General features: G+C 41.7%; 1 protein-coding gene across 6 annotated transcripts in view; it reads left to right on the forward strand.

Moving 5' to 3' along the window:
• Window positions 1–23,125, forward strand: part of PPP1R12A (protein phosphatase 1 regulatory subunit 12A) — a 147,594-nt gene that overhangs the window by 73,313 nt on the left and 51,156 nt on the right. For all 6 annotated transcript variants that reach the window (XM_084810402.1, XM_084810404.1, XM_084810405.1 and 3 more), the window contains exons 3-5: window positions 4,203–4,321; window positions 17,238–17,397; window positions 18,259–18,403. In XM_084810402.1, coding sequence (XP_084666528.1) covers window positions 4,203–4,321; window positions 17,238–17,397; window positions 18,259–18,403 — 424 coding nt within the window. The remainder of the gene's footprint in view (window positions 1–4,202; window positions 4,322–17,237; window positions 17,398–18,258; window positions 18,404–23,125) is intronic.

Here is a 23,125-nt window from a genome sequence, read left to right on the forward strand (position 1 = left end):
CTCCCCAAAGACTCCTGAAAAAACTTGGCAGTCATGGAATAAGAGGACAGGTCCTCTTATGGATCAGTAACTGGTTAAAGAACAAAAAGCAGAGAATAGGAATAAATGGTAAAATTTTCCAATGTAGGGTAGTAAATAATGAGGTCCCACAAGGATCTGTATTAGGACCATTGCTTTTCAACCTGTTCATAAATGATCTGGAATTAGGAGTGAGCAGTGAAGTGGCCAAGTTTGCGGATGACACCAAATTATTTAGGGTGGTTAAAACAAAAAGTGATTGTGAAGAGCTCCAAAAGGATCTCTCCAAACTGGGAGAATGGGCATCTAAATGGCAAACGTGGTTCAGTGTAACCAAGTGTAAAGTGATGCAAATTGGGGCAAAAAATCCCAACTCCAAGTATAGCCTGATGGGATCTGAGCTAGCAGTGACTGACCAGGAAAGAGATTTTGGGGTTGTGGTGGACAGCTCAGTGAAGATGTCACCGCGGTGTGCAGCTGCTGCAAAAAAAGGCCAACTCCATGTTAGGCATAATGCGAAAAGGGATTGAGAATAAAACTGCCAATATTTTTACTGCCCCTGTACAAATCCATGGTGCAACTACATTTGGAATACTGTGTACACCACACCTAAAAAAAAGATATTGTAGAGCTGGAAAAAGTGCAGAAAAGGGCAACTAAAATGATCAAGGGGCTGGAGCATCTCCCCTATTGGAGAAGGTTACAACAACTGGGATTGTTTAACTTGGAAAAAAGGAGCGTGATGGGAGACATGATAGAGGTGTACAGAGTTATGCATGGAGTGGAGAATGTGGATAGGGAGACATTATTCTCCCTCTCACAAAATACTAGACCCCGGGGTCATCCTATATAGCTGATTGGTGAGAGATTCAGGACAGATAAAAAGAAGGACTTCTTCACACAGTGCATAGTTAAACTATGGAATTTGCTACCACAGGAAGTAGTGATGGCTACCAATTTGGATGGCTTTAAAAGGGGGTTAGACAAATTCCTGGAGGAAAAGGCTATCAATGGCTACTAGTCTTGATGGATATGTGCTACCTTTAGTACCAGAGGTTATGAGCCTATGTACACCAGTTGCTGTGGAACATGGGTGGGAGGGTGCTGTTGCACTCATGCCCTGCTTGTGGGTTCCTGGCCAACAGCTGGTTGGCCACTGTGTGAACAGAATGCTGGACGAGATGGACCCTTGGTCTGATCCAGCATGCCTGTTCTTATGTGAGGAGAGGCTTATCCAACCTTGGTGGTTGGTTGAGGCATATATACTCCATTGCTGTAGCGAAGAAGTGTTAAATCCTAAGTATCTTCCCAGGTACGTAGCAATTTGTACTAGGATGTGTGTGTCTTTGGTTCTTTTATAGTTAGTTATAGTTTGTAACAAAGTTCTGATAAGACTTGGAGACACTGCTTTACAATTTTTCAATAAAGAGCTGGTCCCTATCTTAGAAGAATTCTATATTTAATTCACCTGTATTTTATTTATTTTGAAGGTTTATATCCCACCTTTCAATCAAACTTTGCAGATTGTAATAAAACAAGCACATGCACACACTACCCAGTGGCTTTTGGGGTATAATGAGCAAATACCTTGTTCTGTCATCGAACAGTTCCTATTCCATTGACCTTGTTCACACAACGCGACAGCGCACCATGGCTTAATTTACCCATGGGGCTGTCGTGTTGTGCCAGGCACCCATGGGTGCCATTTTTGCATGGCACCCACAAGTGTGTGGCTTGTTGTGTTATCCAAACCCAGGCAGTGGGGGTTGTTTGGGGGTTAGACAGCCTCAAATCACCCATGACTTATTTTAGGGTTATTGGAGAGTTGTCTAGCCCCTGCCACCTAGGTTCCCATGACACTACAAGCCACGGCAACCTGGGCACCCAGCGTGATGCAACAGCCCATGTAAATTAAGCCATGGTGGGCTATCATGTCATGTGAACCAAGTCACTTATCTTTTATTAGGGAGGTGTCCTTGGTTCATAGCTGTATCATCATATTAGGTCCTTAATTGCTCATCCACAAAATTCCAGCAGTGCTCTTGGAACTGTGTCTTATAACGCCAATACATGTTGTGTGCTGCTTACTCAATTTAGGCTTATTTCCCTCTTCAGGCTAGGCTTACAGTAAGATCTTCAAATTAAGTAATGCTTTGGTTTATTATAACACTCGATGCAAAATAAACCAGTTTAATCTGGTCAGGTCTAATAAATGGTTCAATCTATTGAATTTATATGCAACTCCTGTCTGGGTGTTGTAGCCCTACCCACTTCTGTTGTGTTAAAAGTTCCCACATAGTCAATGTGCTAATGTCTCCAGGACAGTTGGGAAGCCTTATGTCACATGTGTGTAGTTCTTCAAAACTGGTCTGCTCCTGGACAGGGAAGAGTGATTTGAAATACAGAATTGCTCAGGTTATCTTCTATTGCATGGATTATCGTCTATTACATGTGTTATTCAACAAGTAGGTCCCTCAAACAAAATGTTCCAGCCCGTAACAGGAGTGCTCTCATTCAGGGCTTCATCTAGCCATGTACAGAAACCTTGTAGCATCAGTTGGGTCTTTGAGTCATAGTGATATATAAGAATTGGGGTTGGCTGTCAGCCCCGACTCAGAACACTCAGAATGCTAAATAACATGGGATGGGATGTTTTTTAACCTCATAATATTCATCCTCTTTCTGATGCTTACCTACAAGATAATATAAGCTGTTAGGAGCTCAAGCAGGTCAGTCTCCTACATCCTTCCCTCTCTTCCTTGTTCTTTTTTTACTTGACGCAATCAATGTTCTGTGGTACAGCTGTCTTTAACTGTTTATGCAATTTCTGGGCACTCAGTCACCCAAGTTTTCTATTAAACGGAACAAGTGGGACCTGGAACAAAATGCTGCTGTTTTTAGTTACATACAAAAAATGGATTGTATTGGGAAAGACTGCTTGTATATATAGGGAGAAATGTGTACAAAACGAGAAGCTGGGATAGGGAGAAATGTGTACAAAATGAGAAGCTGGGAGAAACCAAAATTGACAACTTCATCCTTCCTAAATTGTTACCTTGTTGGTTTGTTCAATATAAATATGTCCAAATGATAGTCTGAGAGATTAATAGAAAAGTATTCCCAGGGTGCTCTACAGGATATGTTATCATATGGATGTAGCAGACTGGCAAGTATCTAGAGTACTTCATTCACTGTGACAGAAGTGAAATACCCTGTGATTGGGGTCATATGGTAGCAGAGTAACTACTATTTGGTTTTGGGCATCATGTAACAAGGTCTACAAGACGTTTTCAACCCTGCCCACATATAACTTTTAAAATCCTAACAAACCTCCATTGATAAGATAAAGATTCTGGAAGTAGATATCCAAAAGGTCTTTTGTTGTTCCTAAAGCTTGAATCTATAGCAGGCTGTCAGACTTGGTTTGTACATGTCTTCTGCTATTATGTTGCTCACTAGGAGAAATAAGCAATCTGTTACTTCCTTGTCATTCTGACTGAACTCCTCCTGCCCTCAGCCAGTCTTATTTTCAGTTACTTTCTTGATCAAAGGAAAAAGGGGGAAGCATTATGAAAATCTTATACTTTGTAGTATCAAAAGACATCATCTTCGTATTAACCAAGAATAGTAGAGGATGATGAATGCTGCATCCGTAGACTTAAGAGGCGAGATGCTGGTGGGGAGGGGGGGCAATTGGTAGGATATAAAGCGAAACTAGGCAAAACCTTTCCTTTTGTTAAAGGCTTCAGTTTTTTTATTGCATTTGTACAAGTAATCTGCATGGCAAATAATTTGTACAGTGATCAATCTTTGTGTCAACGTTGTCAGCATTGTAAAAGGACTTCGTTGATTTCATTGCTGTCTGGGTGTTGTATCTGTTTTGGTATTTACTAGTATCAAACTTAACATGTTCTACTGAAGTGATACAAAAAGTGATTCAAAACCTGATGTTGGGCAATTTACTTATTTTTAAACTTAATATGTATGGATGACAGTAGATAAGGAAAAGTGTTTTTTTCCAGCAGAGAATGTCTTTGAGTTGGAGCTGTCAAGACCATCCCTTTCATGTTAGAATGTGTGCACACCTTTAGTTTATATTAACATGATGTCTTCACTGAAATATATTCAGTACTTGTATCAAATGTGTGGTGCCTTATTAATCCTAATATTTCTTCTCTGAACAGATATTTAATTAGTCAAGGAGCACATGTAGGAGCAGTAAATAGTGAAGGAGACACTCCATTAGATATTGCTGAGGAAGAGGCAATGGAAGAATTACTTCAAAATGAAGTCAATCGACAAGGTAATTTTCAACATTTAATGCATCAAAATGGAGTGCATAAAAATAATCAATTTGTATTAAATCTAAAATGTTGCTATCACCTTAAGAAACTCTGAAAAATTCTATGCAACTACCACTAATTCTGTACCCAAATTTAAGAAACCCTGTTTGTGCAAGAAAATTTACAATACAAACAGTTATGTACAGGGAGATTTATATATCTGGAAAACTGAAAGGTATTTTTACCAACGTATGTGTTGACTCGGTGTATTTATAAGGCTTGTCACTTATTTAAGTATGCTCATTAATCTCGAGTTTACATCTTAAAAATAGCTGAATCATGTGAAAATGTGTTTATAGTTTTCAAATGAGAATGTTCTTAAAAATGAGCATGTTGCAAAGTATGAGCTCAACAAAATAAGGATATTGTTAATAACATCCTTTTTTTACAGAGACTTCAAAGAAAGTCATGCTTTTGTTTATTTGTTTAAAATATTTTTAACCCAACTTTAGGGTGTGCTGACCTCATAAGGCATCTTCACAATATTACAAAAAGATGAACATACAAATTTCAGTTAAGCACATGCACACAGCCCAGTAGCAGCAGCAGCTAATGATTTTTAAGCCAAATGCAGGCTGGAATAAATGTGTCTTTTTTTTTTAAAGGAGTTTTTTAAAGCCAGCAGTGATGCAGCCATACATATCACCTTGGGGAGGGAGTTCCAAAGGTGCGGGGCCATGTGACAAACTGATATGTCCACATCTCCACCCTATGAGGTAGGACAGGTAGCAAGACACCTCTTTGTCTCTTTCATCAGAGGTAGCGCCGCCACCACTCCCATGTCCTTTTAATATCTGCCACTGGAGAAGACGGCTTATGGAGCTTATATATGGAGGAGGACAGGCCCCCTTTCCAGAGCTTCCTTTAAACTCCTTAATAACCTGGTTAGCATGTTTGCCAAGCATGGGTAGGCCAGCTTCCAAGCCAGGCAAGACAACAAATCAACTCTGGTTTCCAACTCAATATATGTATTACTGAACAAAGCAGAGAGAGATTGAGAAATAGTCAGTTGCTTTAGAAAATAAAATACAACATCAAACTAACCCACTAAACCTAACTTATGAAGACCCTAAGAGTAACTCACCAAAGCAGTTTATAGTGAAGATGGGGTATTCCCTGGGGCCTCCAGAGTTCGGAATAATTTTTCCTTGACTCTTTGCTCACCAGCTCAAAATACAAAGAGAGATTCCACAGTGCAGATATGGGGCTGGGCAGCTCCCAGAGAGGGAAAATTCAAACTGACCAATCATTAGTCTGGGGGAACCTGATCATGCATCCTCCAGGTGATCTCTGCAGTGCATCATTAACATAAGCTGAGTCATGAAAGAATGTTTAGACATGTAAATTGTGGGGTCTATCACACTCTGGCCAGGTTTTTGTTCAGGGGCCTCTCCAGGGAGAATTAAGTGTGTGTGTGGGGGGGGGTTGGTTCCTCACAGGCCATTACTGAGAAAGGTCTTTCCCTGTCTACACCAGCCTAATGACTCTTGCTGGGCCAGAGAGTAGGTCCTCTGATGTTGATCTTAATGTTTGGGCAGGCTCACACAGATGTAGGCAATCCTTCAGATAATGTGGTCCCAAACCATTTAGGGGTTTAAAGTCCAAAACTAGCACTTTGAATTGGGCCCGGAAACTAACAGGCAGCCAGTGTAAACTATACAGAATAGGAGTAATATGAACTGAATGCCTAGCTCCCCAAGTATTCCAGCTGCTGCATTCTGTACCAGTTGCAATTTCTGAATTGTTTCAAGGGCAGCCCCACATAGAATGCATTACTATCAAAAATGGATGTAACGAAGGCATGCATCACTATGACTAGGTCAACTGCCCTTAGCCAGGACTGCAGCTACCAAACCAGCCTAGCTGGTAAAAAGCATTCCTTGCAGCTGACCTCAACTGCACTTCCATAGACAGTGCTAAGTTCAGGAACACTTCCAGATGGAGTACTTGGCCCTTCAGGAAGAGTGTGACCCCATCCAGAGTCAGATATAAATCCCCATCCAGATTAGCGGATTTAATATTTTGCGTGCAAGGAACCTTTGGGTCATAATGTAAGTGACCACACTGAGGCCAGTGAAGATTACTTGGTTTACATTTATCTCAGTTTTACCAAATATGTATGCCTGAGTGAACAGCATTCCCATGGCAAACTGTCCCTGCCAGAGCAATAGAACAGTGTGCACAGCTGCACTGTTGCTGTGTTCAGTTTGTCACCTACAGTCATGTGAAAAAGAAAGTACACCCTCTTTGAATTCTACGGTTTTATGTATCAGGACATAATAAAAACCATCTGGTCCTTAGCAGGTCTTAAAATTAGGTAATACAACATCAGATGAACAACAACACATGACATATTACACCGTGTCAGTATTTATTTTACAGAAATAAAGCCAAAATGGAGAAGCCATGTGTGAAAAACTTAAGTACACCTTATGATTCATTAGCTTGTAGAACCACCTTTAGCAGCAATAACTTGAAGTAATCGTTTTCTGTATGACTTTATCAGTCTCTCACATCGTTGTGGCGGAATTTTGGCCCACTCTTTACAACATTGCTTCAGTTCATTGAGGTTTGCGGGCATCTGTTTATGCACAGCTCTCTTAAGGTCCCGCCACAGCATTTCAATCGGGTTGAGGACTTTGACTGGGCCATTGCAACACTTGATTCTTTTCTTTTTCAGCCATTCTGTTGTAGATTTGCTGGTGTGTTTGGGATCATTGTCCTGTTGCATGACCCAGTTTCGGCCAAGCTTTAGCTGTTGGACAGATGGGCTCACATTTGACTCTAGAATACTTTGGTATACATAGGAGGTCATGGTTGACTCAATGACTGCAAGGTGCCCAGGTCCTGTCGCTGCCGAACAAGCCCAAATCATCACCCCTCCACCACTGTGCTTGACAGTGGGTATGAGATGTTTGTGCTGATATGCTATGTTTGGTTTTCGCCAAACGTGGTGCTGTGCATTATGGCCAAACATCTCCACTTGGGTCTCGTCTGTCCAAAGGACATTGTTCTAGACGCCTTGTGATTTGTTCAGATGCAACTTTGCAAACCTAAGCCATGCTGCCATGTTCTTTTTAGAGAGAAGAGGCTTTCTCTTGGCAACCCTTCCAAACAAACCATACATGTTCAATCTTTTTCTAATTGTACTGTCATTAACTTTAACATTTAACTTGCTAACTGAGGCCTGTACAGTCTGAGATGTAACTCTTGGATGTGTTGCAATTTCTCTGAGCATTGCATGGCCTGTCCGTGGGGTGAATTTGCTGGGACATCCACTCCTGGGAAGATTGGCAACTGTCTTGAATGTTTTGCACTTGTGAATAATCTTCCTCACTGTAGAATGATGGACTTTAAATTGTTTGGAAATGGCCTTATAACCCTTCCCAGATTGATGGGCAGCAACAATTGCTTCTCTAAGATCATTGCTGATGTCTTTACTCTTTGGCATTGTGTTAACACACACCTGAATGCTCGAGACCAGCAAACTCTCCTGAGACTTTGGCTTTTATAGAGGTGGTCACACTTGCTGATGATCAATTAATCAAGGGCATTTGATTAGCAGCACCTGGCTGCTACTTAGCTTCTTCATACCTATGGAATCAGTGAGGGTATACTTAGTTTTTCACACATGGCTTCTCCATTTTGGCTTTATTTCTGTAAAATAAATAATGACACGGTGTAATATGTCATGTGTTGTTCATCTGAGGTTGTATTTACCTAATTTTAAGACCTGCTAAGGACCAGATGATTTTTATTATGTCCTGATAACGTAAAATCATAGAACTCAAAGAGGGTGTACTTTCTTTATCACATGACTGTATATCATGTGCTAAATGTGCATATCTTTGATTCAGTATGATCAAGCACTGCAGCAGTCTTCAGAGTAGTTAAAACCACTAGTAAGATGTATAGGAAAACATTTCATTTATTAAATATCATTGCTATAAAGAAATAGCATTATCAGTGTCTTTAAGATGCAAGTAACAAACTGGAAGTGGTATGAATTGTGATTGTATAGTTGCTAGAATCTTAAGCAAAAACAGTGCTAATCTTCATATGAACATGGAAGGGATTCTTAGTCTTTATCCTTTTGTGAACAAAACATTTGTACATGTGTTACGTATGCAGCACTTTCCAGATTATAATACTATAGGATTTATATTATAACTTTTGCCTATGTAGATTTTTTCCCCTTTCTAAGGTCATAACAGTTATGGACTTGTATGATTTTAACTCAACAGGAGGAATAAAATTAATGAAGGAGGGTAATGTAAGGATTTAGGGCAATGGTTTTGATAAGGCCTAGGTTGTTGGCCATTTGCATTTAAATGGAGAAAGAGCTATTAACCCAGTTTACATGTCATAACAACCCATAGGCCTGGTTGCATGATTACTGCGGCTCAAACAAGCCACAGTGCTTGTTTAAACCACGGCATGTGCCGGGCACCATTTGCCTAATTACCCGCCCAGGCATGGCTTGTCATGTTGTCTGAACCTGGGCAGCATGGCTTGTTTGAGGGGAGAAATAACCCTCACATAATCCATAGCCTGTTGTTTGGTTATTTGAGGGTTGGTTCCCCCTCAAACAAGCCATGCTGCTGCCCAGGTTTGGATGACACAACAACCCACGCCTGGGCAGGTAATTAGGCAAAAGTCACCTGGCATGCACTGGCATGCGTCATGGCTAAAACAAGCCACAGTGTTTGCACAAACTGGGCCATAGTTAACAAACCTTGGGTTGTTGAGAAGGCTAGGAGGAGCGAGCGTGTGTACTAGTGCCTGCTTACTCCCACTGGGCTAAACAACCCAGAGATGCTGTGTCCATGGATTGTTTATCATGATGCCCAACCTGGAACTTGGGGAACAAACAACCCAGGGTTTGAACCAATGTGGGATGAGTCTAGAGACATTCTGTTTTTCAACCAAATGTGTGTTTGTGGGAGGGGGTAAGGACTGTAACCAGTGGCAGAGCACTTTGCATGCAGAAGGTCCCATGTTCAGTTTGTGCTGTCTCCAGGTAGGGCTGGGAAGAGACCCCTATCTGAGATCCTGGAGAACTGTTGCCAGTCAGTGACCAGGTACAGACGACACGCTGCAGCTTCTCATGAGTTATTTAACTCACAACAAGCTGCATTGCCCACAGGCGCCATGCTGAATATAAAACAGACTATGGGTTATAACCCACGGTGGGCTGTTGTGTTGTGTGAACAGCCAGATAGTGAAGTAGACAATGCTTAGCTAGAACATGCCTGAGAGGAGTAGCGCTGCCATTTGAAAGTTCTGGCACGGTGCCATTGTAAAGCTGTGATAGTGCAATGTCTCATTGTTCACCTCCATTCTAATTATATCTATTGCTAAAGGTTTTATTTGCTCATTTTCATGGCATCATGGAAAGAATTCATTGGTGGGTTGCTCTCTACTCTCAGTTCTGAAGCTAGCATTACTTGTGCTCTTACTTCTTATCCAAATCAAGTTTATTAGGCAACTAATTACAGATTATAGTAACAACAACAAAATTACAACCAAGCAGATCAAACATTTATAATACATCAGTCATAAATAAGAGGCAAAGTCCTTAAGGCAAAAGATTAGCCTCATAGGCTTGCCTGAATTGAGAGGGTTTTGCAGCAAACCTGCCTGTGTTAAACACAGACTTCATGGTGCTAGACAACATATATTTACAGTCAGGGCCAGAAATATTGGAATAAAGATAACTGTTTTGGCAGTTGGCCTCTGTACACCACCACATTGAAGTTGAAAGGAAACACACCCAGATGGGAGTGAAGTCAGGACTTTCAGCTGTAATGCAAGGGGTGTGACAAAAGTGGGGCACTAACCATTCAGGAAGTACAGCCCGTGGCATACACACACACCCATCGTTGGTGGCTCATAAGTAAGGGAACAAACTAACATCATTTCAAATTTAAGGATCGCCTTTAATACCTGGATGAAATCCTTTGCAGTCAATGACTGCCTGAAGTCTGGAACCCATGGACATGACCAAATGCTGAGTTTCCTCCCTCGAGATGCTTTGCCAGGCCTTCACTGCAGCTGTCTTCAGCTGCTGCTTGTTTGTGGGTCTTTCTGCCTTCAGTCTTGTCTTCAGGAAGTGAAAAGCATGCTCTATTGGGTTGAGATCAGGTGACTGACTTGGCCATTGAAGAACATCCCACTTCTTTGCCTGGAGAAACTCTTGGGTAGCTTTTGCTGTATGTTTTGGGTCATTATCCATCTGCAATATGAAGCGGCGTCCTATCAGTTTGGCAGCATTCGGCTGAATCTGAGCAGAAAGTATAGCCCTCTACACTTCAGAATTCATCCTGCTGCTTTGATCAGCAGTCAGGTCATCAATAAACACCAGTGACCTGGTTCCATTGGCAGCCATACATGCCCATGCCATAACACTGCCTCCACCATGTTTGACAGATGATGTGGTATGCTTTGGATCATGAGCTATTTCTTTCCTTCTTCATACTTTTCTCTTCCCATCATTCTGGCACAAGTTAATCTTGGTTTCATCAGCCCAAAGAATCTTATTCCAGAACTGGGCAGGCTTTTTTGGGTGTTTGCTGGCAAAGGCTAATCTGGCCTTTTGGTTCTTGAGCGTTACCAGTGGTTTGCACCTTGTTGTGAAGCCTCTGTATTTACATTCATAAAGCCATCTCTTGACTGTAGATATTGACAATGACATACCTACCTCCACAAGAGCATTCTTGACCTCGCTAGATGTTGCGAAAGGGTTCCTCTTCACCATGAGCAGAATTCTGCGGTCATCCACTTTAGTTATCTTCCATGGTCTTCCAGGCCTTTTGCTGCTGCTGAGCTTGCCAGTTAATTCCTTCTTTTTCAGGATGTTCCAAACTGTTGTATTGGCCATTCCCAATGTTTTTGCTATCTCTCTGATGGGTTTATTTTGTTTCCTCAGCCTAATGATGGCCTCCTTCACTCGCATGGACACCTCTTTGGACCTCATGTTGGGGGTTCCAGTGAACAGCTACCAAATGCAAATGTAACACTCAGAACCACCTCCAGGCCTTTTATCTGCTTGATTGGTCATGGGGTACCCAGGAAACAGGCCACACCTGGCCATGCATCTGCTTGTCAGCCATTCATTCCATTACTTATGAGCCACCAACGATGGGTGTGTGTGTATGCCACTAACTGTCCTTCCTGAATGGTTAGTTCCCCACTTTTGTCAACCCCCTTGAATTACAGCTGAGAGTCCTGACTTTGCTCCCATCTGGGTGTGTTTCCTTTCAACTTCAATGTGGTGGTGTACAGAGGTCAACTGCCAAAACAGTTATCCTTGTTCCAATATTTCTGGCCCTGACTGTAATTTTATCCATGTCAGTATAAGTGGCTATCGACTCTAAGCTTTTCTTCCAATGCTTTCCTCTTGGAATTCCATATAACTTACAGTATAACATATAATGTATAGTATCCTCAACTATCTGGCATCTACAGATACAAAAGCATTGTTCTCTGGAAATTTTCTTGTACCTCCCTTCCAAAAAAATCATTGTCTGAGAGTGCAAGGCTATAAAAGCCTTGCAGAAGAAAGGTGAAGTTAGCTCAGACAAATATTTCTCTTCCCCATGCTGGATTTTTAGAAAAGGAAAGCTGTTAGAAAATCTAGATGCCCCAATTGCTTCATTATCCAGTCTAGCAAATAATTCATGTAACTGTGCTTTAATGATTACCCAGCTAGACCATTTATCAGCAACAGTAATTGCTGCGGGATCAAAACCAAATTTTCTCAGAATTAATTTGCAGCTGTTCATCGAAGTGTTTTGGGGAACTACACTTATCTGTTCCGCTATGCAATATTTGACCAGTATGTGTACTGAATACTTCAATTTTTAAAAAGATAGTCCTTAAAACAATGTATAAAATGGACTTTATGCCCTCTTGTACTTCATATGTCTTTATCCGGGGTACAGGAAATTCCCCGAGGAGCTTCTTTTGCTGTTGAATTTATGTGTCCCAAATTGGTTTTCCAGGTTTGGATGCAATTTACCACTGCCGACACTGCATTCTCCCTGCCGCCCCCCCAACGTTTGACTGTTATCCACCATATGATAAATCTTTTCTCTTGTCATGAACCATTTCTCTCATCTGGTCCAGGAAAACATTCCTGTGATCTGGTGTGATATGAAGTCACAGCAACTGATCTGAGGTGGAATCTTGGGGTCTAGGTTAGGGATGGGCAACTTCTGGCCCTCTGGATGTTTTGACCTACAACTGCTATTAGCTCTCCCGAGCATAGCCAGTGGTGAGGGATGATGGGAGTTGTAGGCCAAAACATCTGGAGGTCCACAAGTTGCCTATCCCTGCTCTAGACTTTTATTTTTGGGAAGGGGGCCTAATTCAGTGGTGGAGCAATTGATTTTCATGGAGGGGCCCCCAGATTCAATTTCTAGTGTGTCCAGTGAAAAGGACCTCAGGCAGCAAGGACTGGGAAAAACGTCTACCTGAGACTTTGGAGAGCCATTGTCAATCAGAGTAGGTAATGCTGTGCTAGATGTACTAATGACATGATTTGATATAAAGTGGTTCCATTTTTATATTTATTGATGGGGGGATATGTTTGGGATGGGGGAGGAATATGTTTTGTTCGCATTTTAATGCGACCTATCTAATTTGCACTTTCTGAACTAACACATGCTGAAATGCAGCTTTTGGGGGGCATTTGCACCTCTCTGAATTTTGCAATGTAGTTCTCCAGTAAAACACGCATACAAAAAATTGTTAGGGAAAGGTATGTAGAAAAAATGCATATATAAGTGAAAATAACATGCACAAAGCATTATATTAGGGAAGGTGGCTTGCAAAAATGGGTGTATTAGGAAAAATAGATGCAAAAATGTACCTGAATTTTTGTGGAGGCTAAAGAAGACCCCTGATTCTGTATAAGGCAGCTTCATATGAATGTTAGGAGTCAGGCCTAAATGTAGTTTGTCAGTACAGAAAATGAACTGTTGGTGTATCTAATCTATGACATGTGGAAGAGGAGTATTTTTTTAAGATGCTAACAGCTGAGTCCTATGCATATTTAGCTGGAAGTGAGTTGCACTATGTCCAGTTGGGCTTACTGCTAAAAAGGTGTGCATAGGATTGCAGACTAAGTGTTTGTGCAGGTTCTATTTAAAGGCATTTTATAGTCAGAATTTGAACCACTGTTTTATAAATGCCGGTGTGCTTTTGTATCCTTATAGAACTTCTGCCCAATTTGATTCGGACTGGTAACAAAAGCATTCTTTACCACTTCCTCAGAGATTAGGCACAGTGTTTTGATTTTGGGGGAATGGGGGTTTGGCCAGATTTGGAAAACGAGACGCTTTATCTGATGCAGTGACCTCAGTGACACACTAGATATGACACCGTTCACACAATTAGCAATTGCACAAATGGCTTTTAAAAAGTAATTTGCAAGTGCAAGGACCTTGCTCTTGGTGAAGGAGGCTTTAATCCTTTGCCTCCTGCTGTAGTTCCAGTCTGGATCACGGCCTCTGTGCCCATTATGTTCATGGGGGGGGGGGGCGGTGGAGGGGCACCTATGCGAACTTTTCCACCCCATGTGAGCTTTTCCATCCCATGCAAATTTCAGGTGCAGGGTCCCTGATTTAAATGGGGACAACATCAGGGGCAAAGGGTTAAAGCCCTCTTTATCCCCCTTGGGAGGGTCCCAATCCAAATCTCTACACCCTGCAATTGCAATTTACTTTAAAGAAGCCATTCACACAATTGCTAATTTTGCGAGTGGTGTCACATCTAATTTGGCCTTCAGTGAAGGGGTGGGAACTGGGACAGGAGGGGTAGAGATGGGCTTGTGGAAAGAACTACAACTCTCCATCCTTCCCCAGAGTGTCAAATATGATGGGAATTCAGTTAGTATGTAATAACTTAAGTAATAATGTGATAAAGCATGCCAGCTACATACAAATTGGGTTTGTTAATGGTGTAAATATTACTAGTTTTACCAGTAAGTATTTTATACTTTAATATGACATCCTTAGAGCCATGTCACTCTTTTGGGGGCTCATTCATTCATTCTAAGATGCCATGTATAATAGAATTATATAGAGAGAATGTCATGGTGGGAATAGGGGAAAATTTTGAATTAAAGTCTTCGAGATCATAAGTGATAGGTGGTGAGACTAAAGATTTACATGTAAGTTAAATGTCACTGTGAATGTCTATTGTATATTGGTGTCAGGGTGGACACTGAGCCCATAGAATCCCAGAGTAGTTCTGATTCGGAGGAAGAGCAGTCGCTCCTGGGAGAGGAGCGCGCCCCTTTTTCCCAGGGCCCGCAGCTGGCAGAGATTCCTCCCACCAACATTCCTAGATTAGAAAGCAGTCCAGGGAGTGACCCAGCAGAGATAGCAGACTGGGTGGATGCACGGCGCAGACGCAGAGAGCGGCGCCAAATGGAGGGCGCGGAAAGGAGGCGTAGCACCCGGTTGGCGTTCAAAGAACGGTTGCGCCCAGAGGATCCAAGGGAAAAGGGGAGGGATTCTCCCTAGTCCTTATATTCAGGGGTCTGCCAGTAATTGCCTTTCAGACGGGGACCAACTGTTCCAACTTAGTGCATAGGGATGCTGCTGCTACCTGTAGAGTTGTTAAGTTGTAAAAGAAGAATAAAGCTTTGAAAAGAATCCCTTTGTCTGTGTCTGGACTTGGCTACTGGATTAGACTGAGAGAGCCCTCCAAGGAGCCCTTGACAATTGGCACTTTAAAAGGCCAGTGACCACACGTCTTAAGATTTTGCTCTTCCAAACCCCCTCCCCCCAAGGGGGACTCTGTCTTCCAATCCCTCCTCCCCTTCTCCGCTCCCTTATAGCCACTGCAGAAAGAACCACAGTGGCTGCTTCCTGAGGTTGCAAATGCAACTTCAGGGAAAGGAAAAAGTGGGTGTTCTAGTGGGAGGGGAGAGAAGAGGCCTGTCTAGAGAAAAGAAGCCCATATAGAGAAAAAAAGTCACAACAAGGAGGACAGAGAGGCAAAAATCTCCTCTGTTGTTCTTTCTGCTCTGCTGGGTGTCTGCCTGCAGAGCATAGGAAATTTGGAGCACTCTGACATTGGAGTGCTGCTTCAGAAAGCATAGGGTTACTCTGCCCATTTGCTCAGTGCCCAGTGCAAGCCTTGTGACACAAGTATAAATGTTGGTAGGCCAACAAATTCTGAGAATTAGAATTTTAAATTGCTTGCTGAGTATAATGCTTTAGAGTTAACTAAATCTTTTCTACTGATTAATTTGTGAAGAAGGTAGCCAGTTAGGCTTATATGTGTTCTTCGAAGAACTGCCTCAGTATAAAATAAAAACATTTGTTATGGTACCTGGGAGAGAGATTAAAAGGCTTTTTGGAAGGAGTAATATAAACATTGAACTAAAGATACAATGTTGCCATCTGTGGACCATTTGTAGAAAGTACTTCCTGTATTAAAAGTTTTGTTCTTAAACTTATTTTTTAAAAGAGAATTCTCAGCAATGTTCAATGGATTGATTTTACTTTTGGAGTTAACTTACATCAGTATCTGTGGCATTAAGACCATAAGAGGAACTGTGCTGCATCAGTCCAAAGGCCTATCTAGTCTGCTGTCTAGGGGAAGCCCATGAACAGGACATGCACACTAGCACCCTCCTACATGAATTCCCTTGCAACTGGTATTGAGAGGCATATTGCATTTGTTACTGGAGGTAATATATAGCCATTGTGACTATTAAGCCTTGATAGCCTTGTTTAATTTTGGGTTTGGCATTCATTTTAGGGTATAGCTTGGAATTTGCTTTACCTTTTTAACCTACCTTTCCTTTGTATCCTAAGACTGCCTACTGCCCTGTTTTAAGTTAGCTTGGCCGTGGTATTTTTTCTCTACAGCGAAGGTTGGGCAATAGGCAGTTTTGAACATAAATGGCATGTTGACCTTCCATTAGCTATATTACAGTTGGAGTATGTAGGAACATAGGAAGCTGCCTTATACTGAGTCAGACCATTGGTCTATCTAGCCCAGTATTGTTGACACTGACTGGCAGCAGCTCTCAAGGGTTTCAGGCAGGATTCTTTCGTTGCCCTACCTGGAGAAGCCGGGGATCAAATCTGGGGCCTTCTGCATGCCAAGCATGTGCTGTATCACACTGAGCCCTTCCCAAATATAGTCCATTAATATAGTTAATGGACACCACACCGCCACCCGCCTGCCCACTCACTGTAGGTGAAAGCAGCTAATTCAGGGCTTGATACTAATTTTGTATGCCAGAGGTTTGATGAAAAGTAGATTTGGAAAAGAAAATGCTCTGTGGTAGGGGGAAGGCTGCCAGTACTAGGATATCAACACTTCACTTCAGAAGCAAAGAATTCAGAATGGCTGCTGAAACCATGGGGACTGGAGAACAGAGAAATACATACGTTGGTCTTCTAAGACTTTATGATGGGGCAGGGAAGTGTGGTGTCTGGAAACCAGATCCATAGAAACTGGTATCAAAACTATTCCTGCTTTACTTCTGGCTCTGCAAGTCCTACTCTGGTTGCTAGCCCGCACCAGCCTTGCTACCTGCTTCTCTCTTCATCTGACTGCCTTTGGAGAACGTGACCTCAGGTTGTGTCTTTGACCTGAAGCGTTGCCTTGCCCTTCAGTCATATGTCTTGGCCCAACCATCTTGTTGGACATGACCCAATCCTACAGGATCTTCTTTCTCTATTGAGATGCCGTGTCCCTAGGAGAATGCTGCCTGTCCAGTGCATGGCACAGGCTGGCGTTGCCCTTAGCCTGCCACCTCATATACATTTCGCTTACATGTTAACGAACTTCATGCATATTGAATAATAAATTATCTAAACATTTTAAAATGAGATATATCTTTTCCTTTAGGGGTCGATGTAGAGGCAGCTAGGAAAGAAGAAGAACGGATAATGCTTAGAGATGCAAGACAGTGGCTTAACAGTGGTCATATAAATGATGTTCGGCATGCAAAATCTGGTGGTACAGCACTTCATGTAGCTGCTGCTAAAGGGTATACAGAAGTCTTAAAGTAAGTTTAGTTTCTGATGCAGATTTAAAATGTGCTGTTAGAGCTTTCTGTAGTCTACAGCTCTTTGACTTAAATATTTAACTGTGGGAGTTTGTCTGTGTGAGGCTATCTTAAAAGTTTATAACCTTTTAGTCAATATAGAAATGTTAAGGACATATTGAATCAGTGCTAAAAAAGAACAAATGTATGTTCATTCCAAAAGTCTCAAACTGTTAGTGCAATCTGCTGAAAGTCAGGCACTGTGTATTCAGAGGTGAAATGAATTCATATAAATGCTTATAGTGTGTCTCACTCCTCCATCTCATAGCCAGAAGCTCTGCTACCTTTCTATATGCTTGTTGACAGTCTGGAACCTTATTTGAAAGTACATAGTAAATTCTTCATCATTTTTTATAATATTCAACAATGTAAATGCCATAATCCATGTGAGAAAATATGCCCTTAACATGCTTATTTCTGTGCAAGGCTCAAGGAATGTGGGCAAAACATTCATTCATTCATTCATTTATTACATTTCTATACCGCCCCATAGCTCTCTGGGCAGTTTACAAAAGTTAAAACATTAAAATACAATATACAAAGTTTAAAAACCATTTACATAAAAACATGGACAGTATATACAAACAACATATAATTAAAAACAACTTTGAACTAAAAACAATTTTTTTAAAAAAATTCAACAATAAAACACAGCTTAAAACATGACTGCTTAAAAACAGTATACAAAAGTCAGCAAAAGGAACAGGAGCATTAAAAAGGGAAGGCCTGCCGGAATAATAGCGTCTTTAATGCTTTTCAGTTTAATAGCACTTTATTTTTAATTTGCTTTTACTGTTCTTAATCTAACATCATTTTTTCCAGACTTTTAATACAGGCTGGCTACGATGTAAATATTAAAGATTATGATGGCTGGACACCGCTTCATGCAGCTGCTCATTGGGGTAAAGAAGAAGCATGTCGAATATTAGTGGAAAACTTGTGTGATATGGAAGCTGTCAACAAAGTGGTAGGACATCTGTGTAATTCTTGTCAAAATTCAAACTTCTATGTGTATTGACTAGAAGAAGTAGGATAAGAAATGTATTACATTTGCCACTGCTACATAGGCACTTTCTGTAAATCGTATCAGAACCAACATGTATATATGCTTAGATATAAGTAAAGCAGGACTCAAATAATCCCCTTCCCCAACTTGGTGTCCTCCAGATGTTTTGGACTACATCTCCCAGCATTTCTGATGATTGGCCATGCTTGCTAAGGCTGATGTGACATGAAGGCCAAAACATCTGGGCACCAGGTTGGGGAAGGCTGTTGTAGCACATGTCATTTGAGTGGAGAGTCTGCTTAGCCCTTCTTTCTCAATCAGCCTTTCTTACTACGTTGGTTGCAAATTTCCCCATGTAACTTGGTTTTGCACCTTTCCACCTCCCTGTATGTTTCTGGAGAAGCTATAGCAGCTTTCTACTGCATTTGGGAATTGGAGGCACTGCACTGCTCTGGTTCCTCTCCTACTTGAATGGCCGATTCCAGAATGTGGTGCTGGAGGATTATTGCCCTATGCCTTGGCAAGTATGCCATGGGGCTCACAGGGCTCTGTTTTGTCCCCTATGCTGTTCAACATCTACATGAACCTGCTGGGGGAGGTTATCTGGAGGTGTAGGCTGAGCTGCCATCAATATGCAGATGACACCCAGCTCTACCTCTTTTTCATCAAACCCAGGTGAGGCAGTGGCTGTTCTGAATCAGTGCCTGGGCACAGTAATGGACTGGATGAGGGCCAGTAAACTGAAACTAAATCCAGACAAGACAGGTACTGTTAGTGGGTGGTTTGTCTGCCCAGCTAGGTGATGTTCAACCTGTTCTGGAGTGGGTTGCCTTCCCCCTAAAGGATCAGATTCGTAGTTTAGGGGTGCTGTTGGACCTAGAACTGTCACTTGAGGCACAGGTGAACTCAGTGGCACAGAGCATTTTTTTATCTGCTTAGGCTGTTATACCAACTACTCCTTTATCTGGACACCCTAGCCACAGTTATCCGTGCTCTGATAACCGTTCGTCTGGATTACTCCAATGCGTTATACGTGGGGCTGCCTTGAAAACGGTCCAGAAACTACAGCTAGTCCAAAATAAGGCAGCAAGATTGTTAACAGGGACTGGCCAACGAGATCACATTATGCCAGTACTTTTCCAGCTGCACTGGCTGCCAGTCCATTTCCTAGCCTGATTCAGGGTCCTGGTATTAACCTTCAAAGCCCTTAATGGCTCGGGGCCAGGTTATCTGAAGGATTGCCTCCTCCCATATGTGTCAACCCGGACCCTAAGATCATCCTCAGCAGTCTTTCTCTGTGAGCCCCTGCCAAAGGAAGTGAGGCAGGTGGCTACAAGGAAGAGGGCCTTTTCTGCTGTGGCCCCCCGGCAGTGGAATAAGCTCCCTGGAGGGGTTCACCTGCCACCTATGTTGCCTTCCAGCACCAGGTGAAGACCTTTTTATTCTCCCAGGCATTTTAGAATTTTAGCTTCCTAGTCTTTTAGCTTTGGTGTTTTAAATCTCTATTTTAAATATCTGCATTGCTGCTAGGTTTTATTCTGGTTGTACTTTTATATTGTAGTTTTAAGCTTTGATATTTTATATTGTTTTATGCTGCATTTTGAGGTTTAATTTTTGTGAACCGCCCAGAGAGCTTCGACTATTGGGCGGTATAGAAATGAAAAAATAAATAAAATAAATATACACACTGACCGGGTTTGGATGACACGCTGTGGCTCGCATAACCCTAAAACAGTCCTGCATGGTGGGCTGTTGTGTCGTGCGAACAGCCCCACTGCATGTGAAGTAGCTCTTAGTATTCCTGCATAATAGCTGATTGTATTATATCGTGAGAACATAGTGTGATTGAAAACAGTCAGTTGACTGTCTCTTGACCATAGCATTTGATTATGGCCAGATTTCTCAGATATTTCAAACAAGCCACAAACCAGCCTTCCCCAACCTGGTGCCCTCCATATGTGTTGGACTGTAGCTCCCATCATTCCTAGCCAGCATGGCCAATGGCTGAGAATGATGGAAATTTCAGTCCAACACATATTGAGGGCACCATATTTGAGAAGCCTGCGATATCCCTAGCATCTCTTCCAATTAATAGCTTGCCTCTTCAGATGATTTGATAGTGACCTGGTTTTCACAATTCAAACAGCCCACCATGGGTTGTTTAAGCCACAGTGGGCTATGGCACATGGTGGCATGTGCAGGATGAGATTTGTATATTCAGCGCCTGACTGTGGCGGGGAACATGGGTTATGTGAGGATTAAACAACCCTTGTATAACCCAGCAACAGACCATGGGTTATATGAGGATTGTTTAACCCTCATAACCCATGGTCCCCAGGTTTGCACAGCACAAAAAGCCACAGCAGGTGTTGAATATTCAGAATAGCCACCCGGATGTGCCATAGCCCCATTGTGCAAACTGGCCCATTGTCTACTTACAAGGGAAGGCCAGTGTGAGTACACATAATTACATTTTAAAAATTCCCTAATAAAAGGCAAGTAATCAGTTTATTAAACACAGCTACTAAAGCATAGAAACACAAGGCATGGTTCATGGTTCTCAGAACACAACAGCTCATGGGCTAAACAGCCTATAGGCTGTCGAGCATGAGCAGGAGAGGCAGCACACCTGCCATTTCTGTGTTCCCTTAGCAACCCATGATCAGCTCCGGCATAGGCTGCTTAGTGTGTTATCCAAACCCAGAGCAATGGATTATTTAGGGGCTTAACAACCCAGTGATTATCCCAACAGGAAGCCATGGGGTTTATTCAGCACTTGGTAATTCAACCAAATGCATATCATTTAATTATTTTTGTTTGAGTTGATATCAGCAAAGTTCTCTTCACACACATAATCTAATGATACAGCCAGAGATTAACATGTATTTGTAAATTGCGTTCTAACTGACAAGACCAAATACAAATAAAGACCATATAATAATACGTATGAGATAAAACATTCGAGATGAAAGACATAGGGCTAGTTTTAACAAACATGCCTAATGAAAAATGGGAAGTTGTAAAAATGGTCCAGTATAAGAGCTTGTGTAAACATTTCTACTAATGGTAGTGAAAGATACAATATCGCTGGAGATGTATCGGTAATTTATCTGTAAATTTGGCAGATGTTAGTAAATTGTACAGTATTAAAATAAAACCTTAGGCATAGTAACGTGATGTACAAAGGGGGGAGAACAATATCTTACTCCCCAAGAGTTAGAGTGGGGTGGGATGGACAAAGGAAGTGTGTACCATCTAGCTAATACACTTAGAGCTATTTCCAGTACAAAACATGCTGTTTAATATTTGTGTCTTAAAGATGCATGCAAATTCAAAAATGCACACTACAGTATTTTCTCTTCAGGCTCACAATATGAGAAACAAGCAGTAGCCAGATATAGGTATCACTGAGAAAAGGTACAGCAGGAAAAACTTCAAAAGTCAGCAAGCCAACATGCATCTCAGCAATGAATCATACACTTACAAAACATCTTCCCTTCCTCACAATATTAAATATAAACTGAACTTGGAGGATAAACAGTGCAGATTTTGCTTGACTTGCAGTGTGTAAGTATTAGAGAATATCTTTCTAAGAAAAGTAGCGGATGTTCTGAAGAACCTTTCTAGCATGAATATGAAGTTACCCAAGAAAACTCTTAGTGCAGTATTCAATGATGTCATTGTGTTAATGCAAATTACATTGCACTAGCGTGAGGGACCTCTAGCACTATGCCAACAGCATTAGCTTGTGCAATGGGATTCCCTGGAAAATTGGTTGTGCCCTCATCCCTCATGCTAGCACAACGTAATTTGCATTAGCACAATTACATTGTTGGATACTGCCCATAATATGTTTGACGTCTTTCTTTTCTCATTTGGATCTTTTCTACAAATCTAAATGTGAACACAATGTTTTTAAAAGCATTGTGTTCCTCTGTTTTAACTTCCTGAGTGTGTACCAGAATATCCATAGACACACATGTAGGGTGAGCTTTCCTGTCTCCAGCAAAATCATAAATATGTTTCATATATGTGTTGTATTACACTTGTCCAAATGTTAACATGGAATAACTAATTTATCAAGTATATGGAAGCAGGTGCTTTCATTTTTGTTTCTCCCCAACTGCAGTACAGAAGGATCCACACCCAACCAGACAATGTTAAGGACTCCATAGAATCATAGAGTTGGAGTGGCCCTTGTAGGTCATCAAATTTAACCCCATACTAGATGCAGGAAATCCAGAGCTAGAGCTTTCCCAACAGATGGCTCTGCAGTCTTTGCTTGAAAATCTCCAGTGACGGAAAGGCCTCCACCCTGTAGTAGTTGGTTCCATTGTCAAACTTCTATTACTGTCAAGACGTTTCTTCTAATGTTCAGCTAAAATCTACCCTTCTGTAACTTAAGCCCATTAGAGGTAGTTCTGCCCTCTGTGGCAGCAGTGAACAAATATTTGCCCTCTTCTATATGACAGTCCTTCGGGTGACTGAAGAGTGCTATCATGTCACCTGTCAGCCTTCTCTCTTCCAAGGTACCATACTCTGTTCCATAACCTAACCTCATATCACTGACCATCTTGTTGCTCTCCTCTGAACCCATATCAGTTTGTTTACATCCTTAAAATGCAGTGCCTAGGACTGGACAGAGTATTGCAGATGAGGTCTGAATGGTGCAAAATAAAGTGA

Source organism: Heloderma suspectum, chromosome 7, assembly GCF_057233095.1.
Source record: "Heloderma suspectum isolate Gila_16-S chromosome 7, 16-S_ref, whole genome shotgun sequence".
Lineage (NCBI taxonomy): Eukaryota > Metazoa > Chordata > Lepidosauria > Squamata > Helodermatidae > Heloderma > Heloderma suspectum.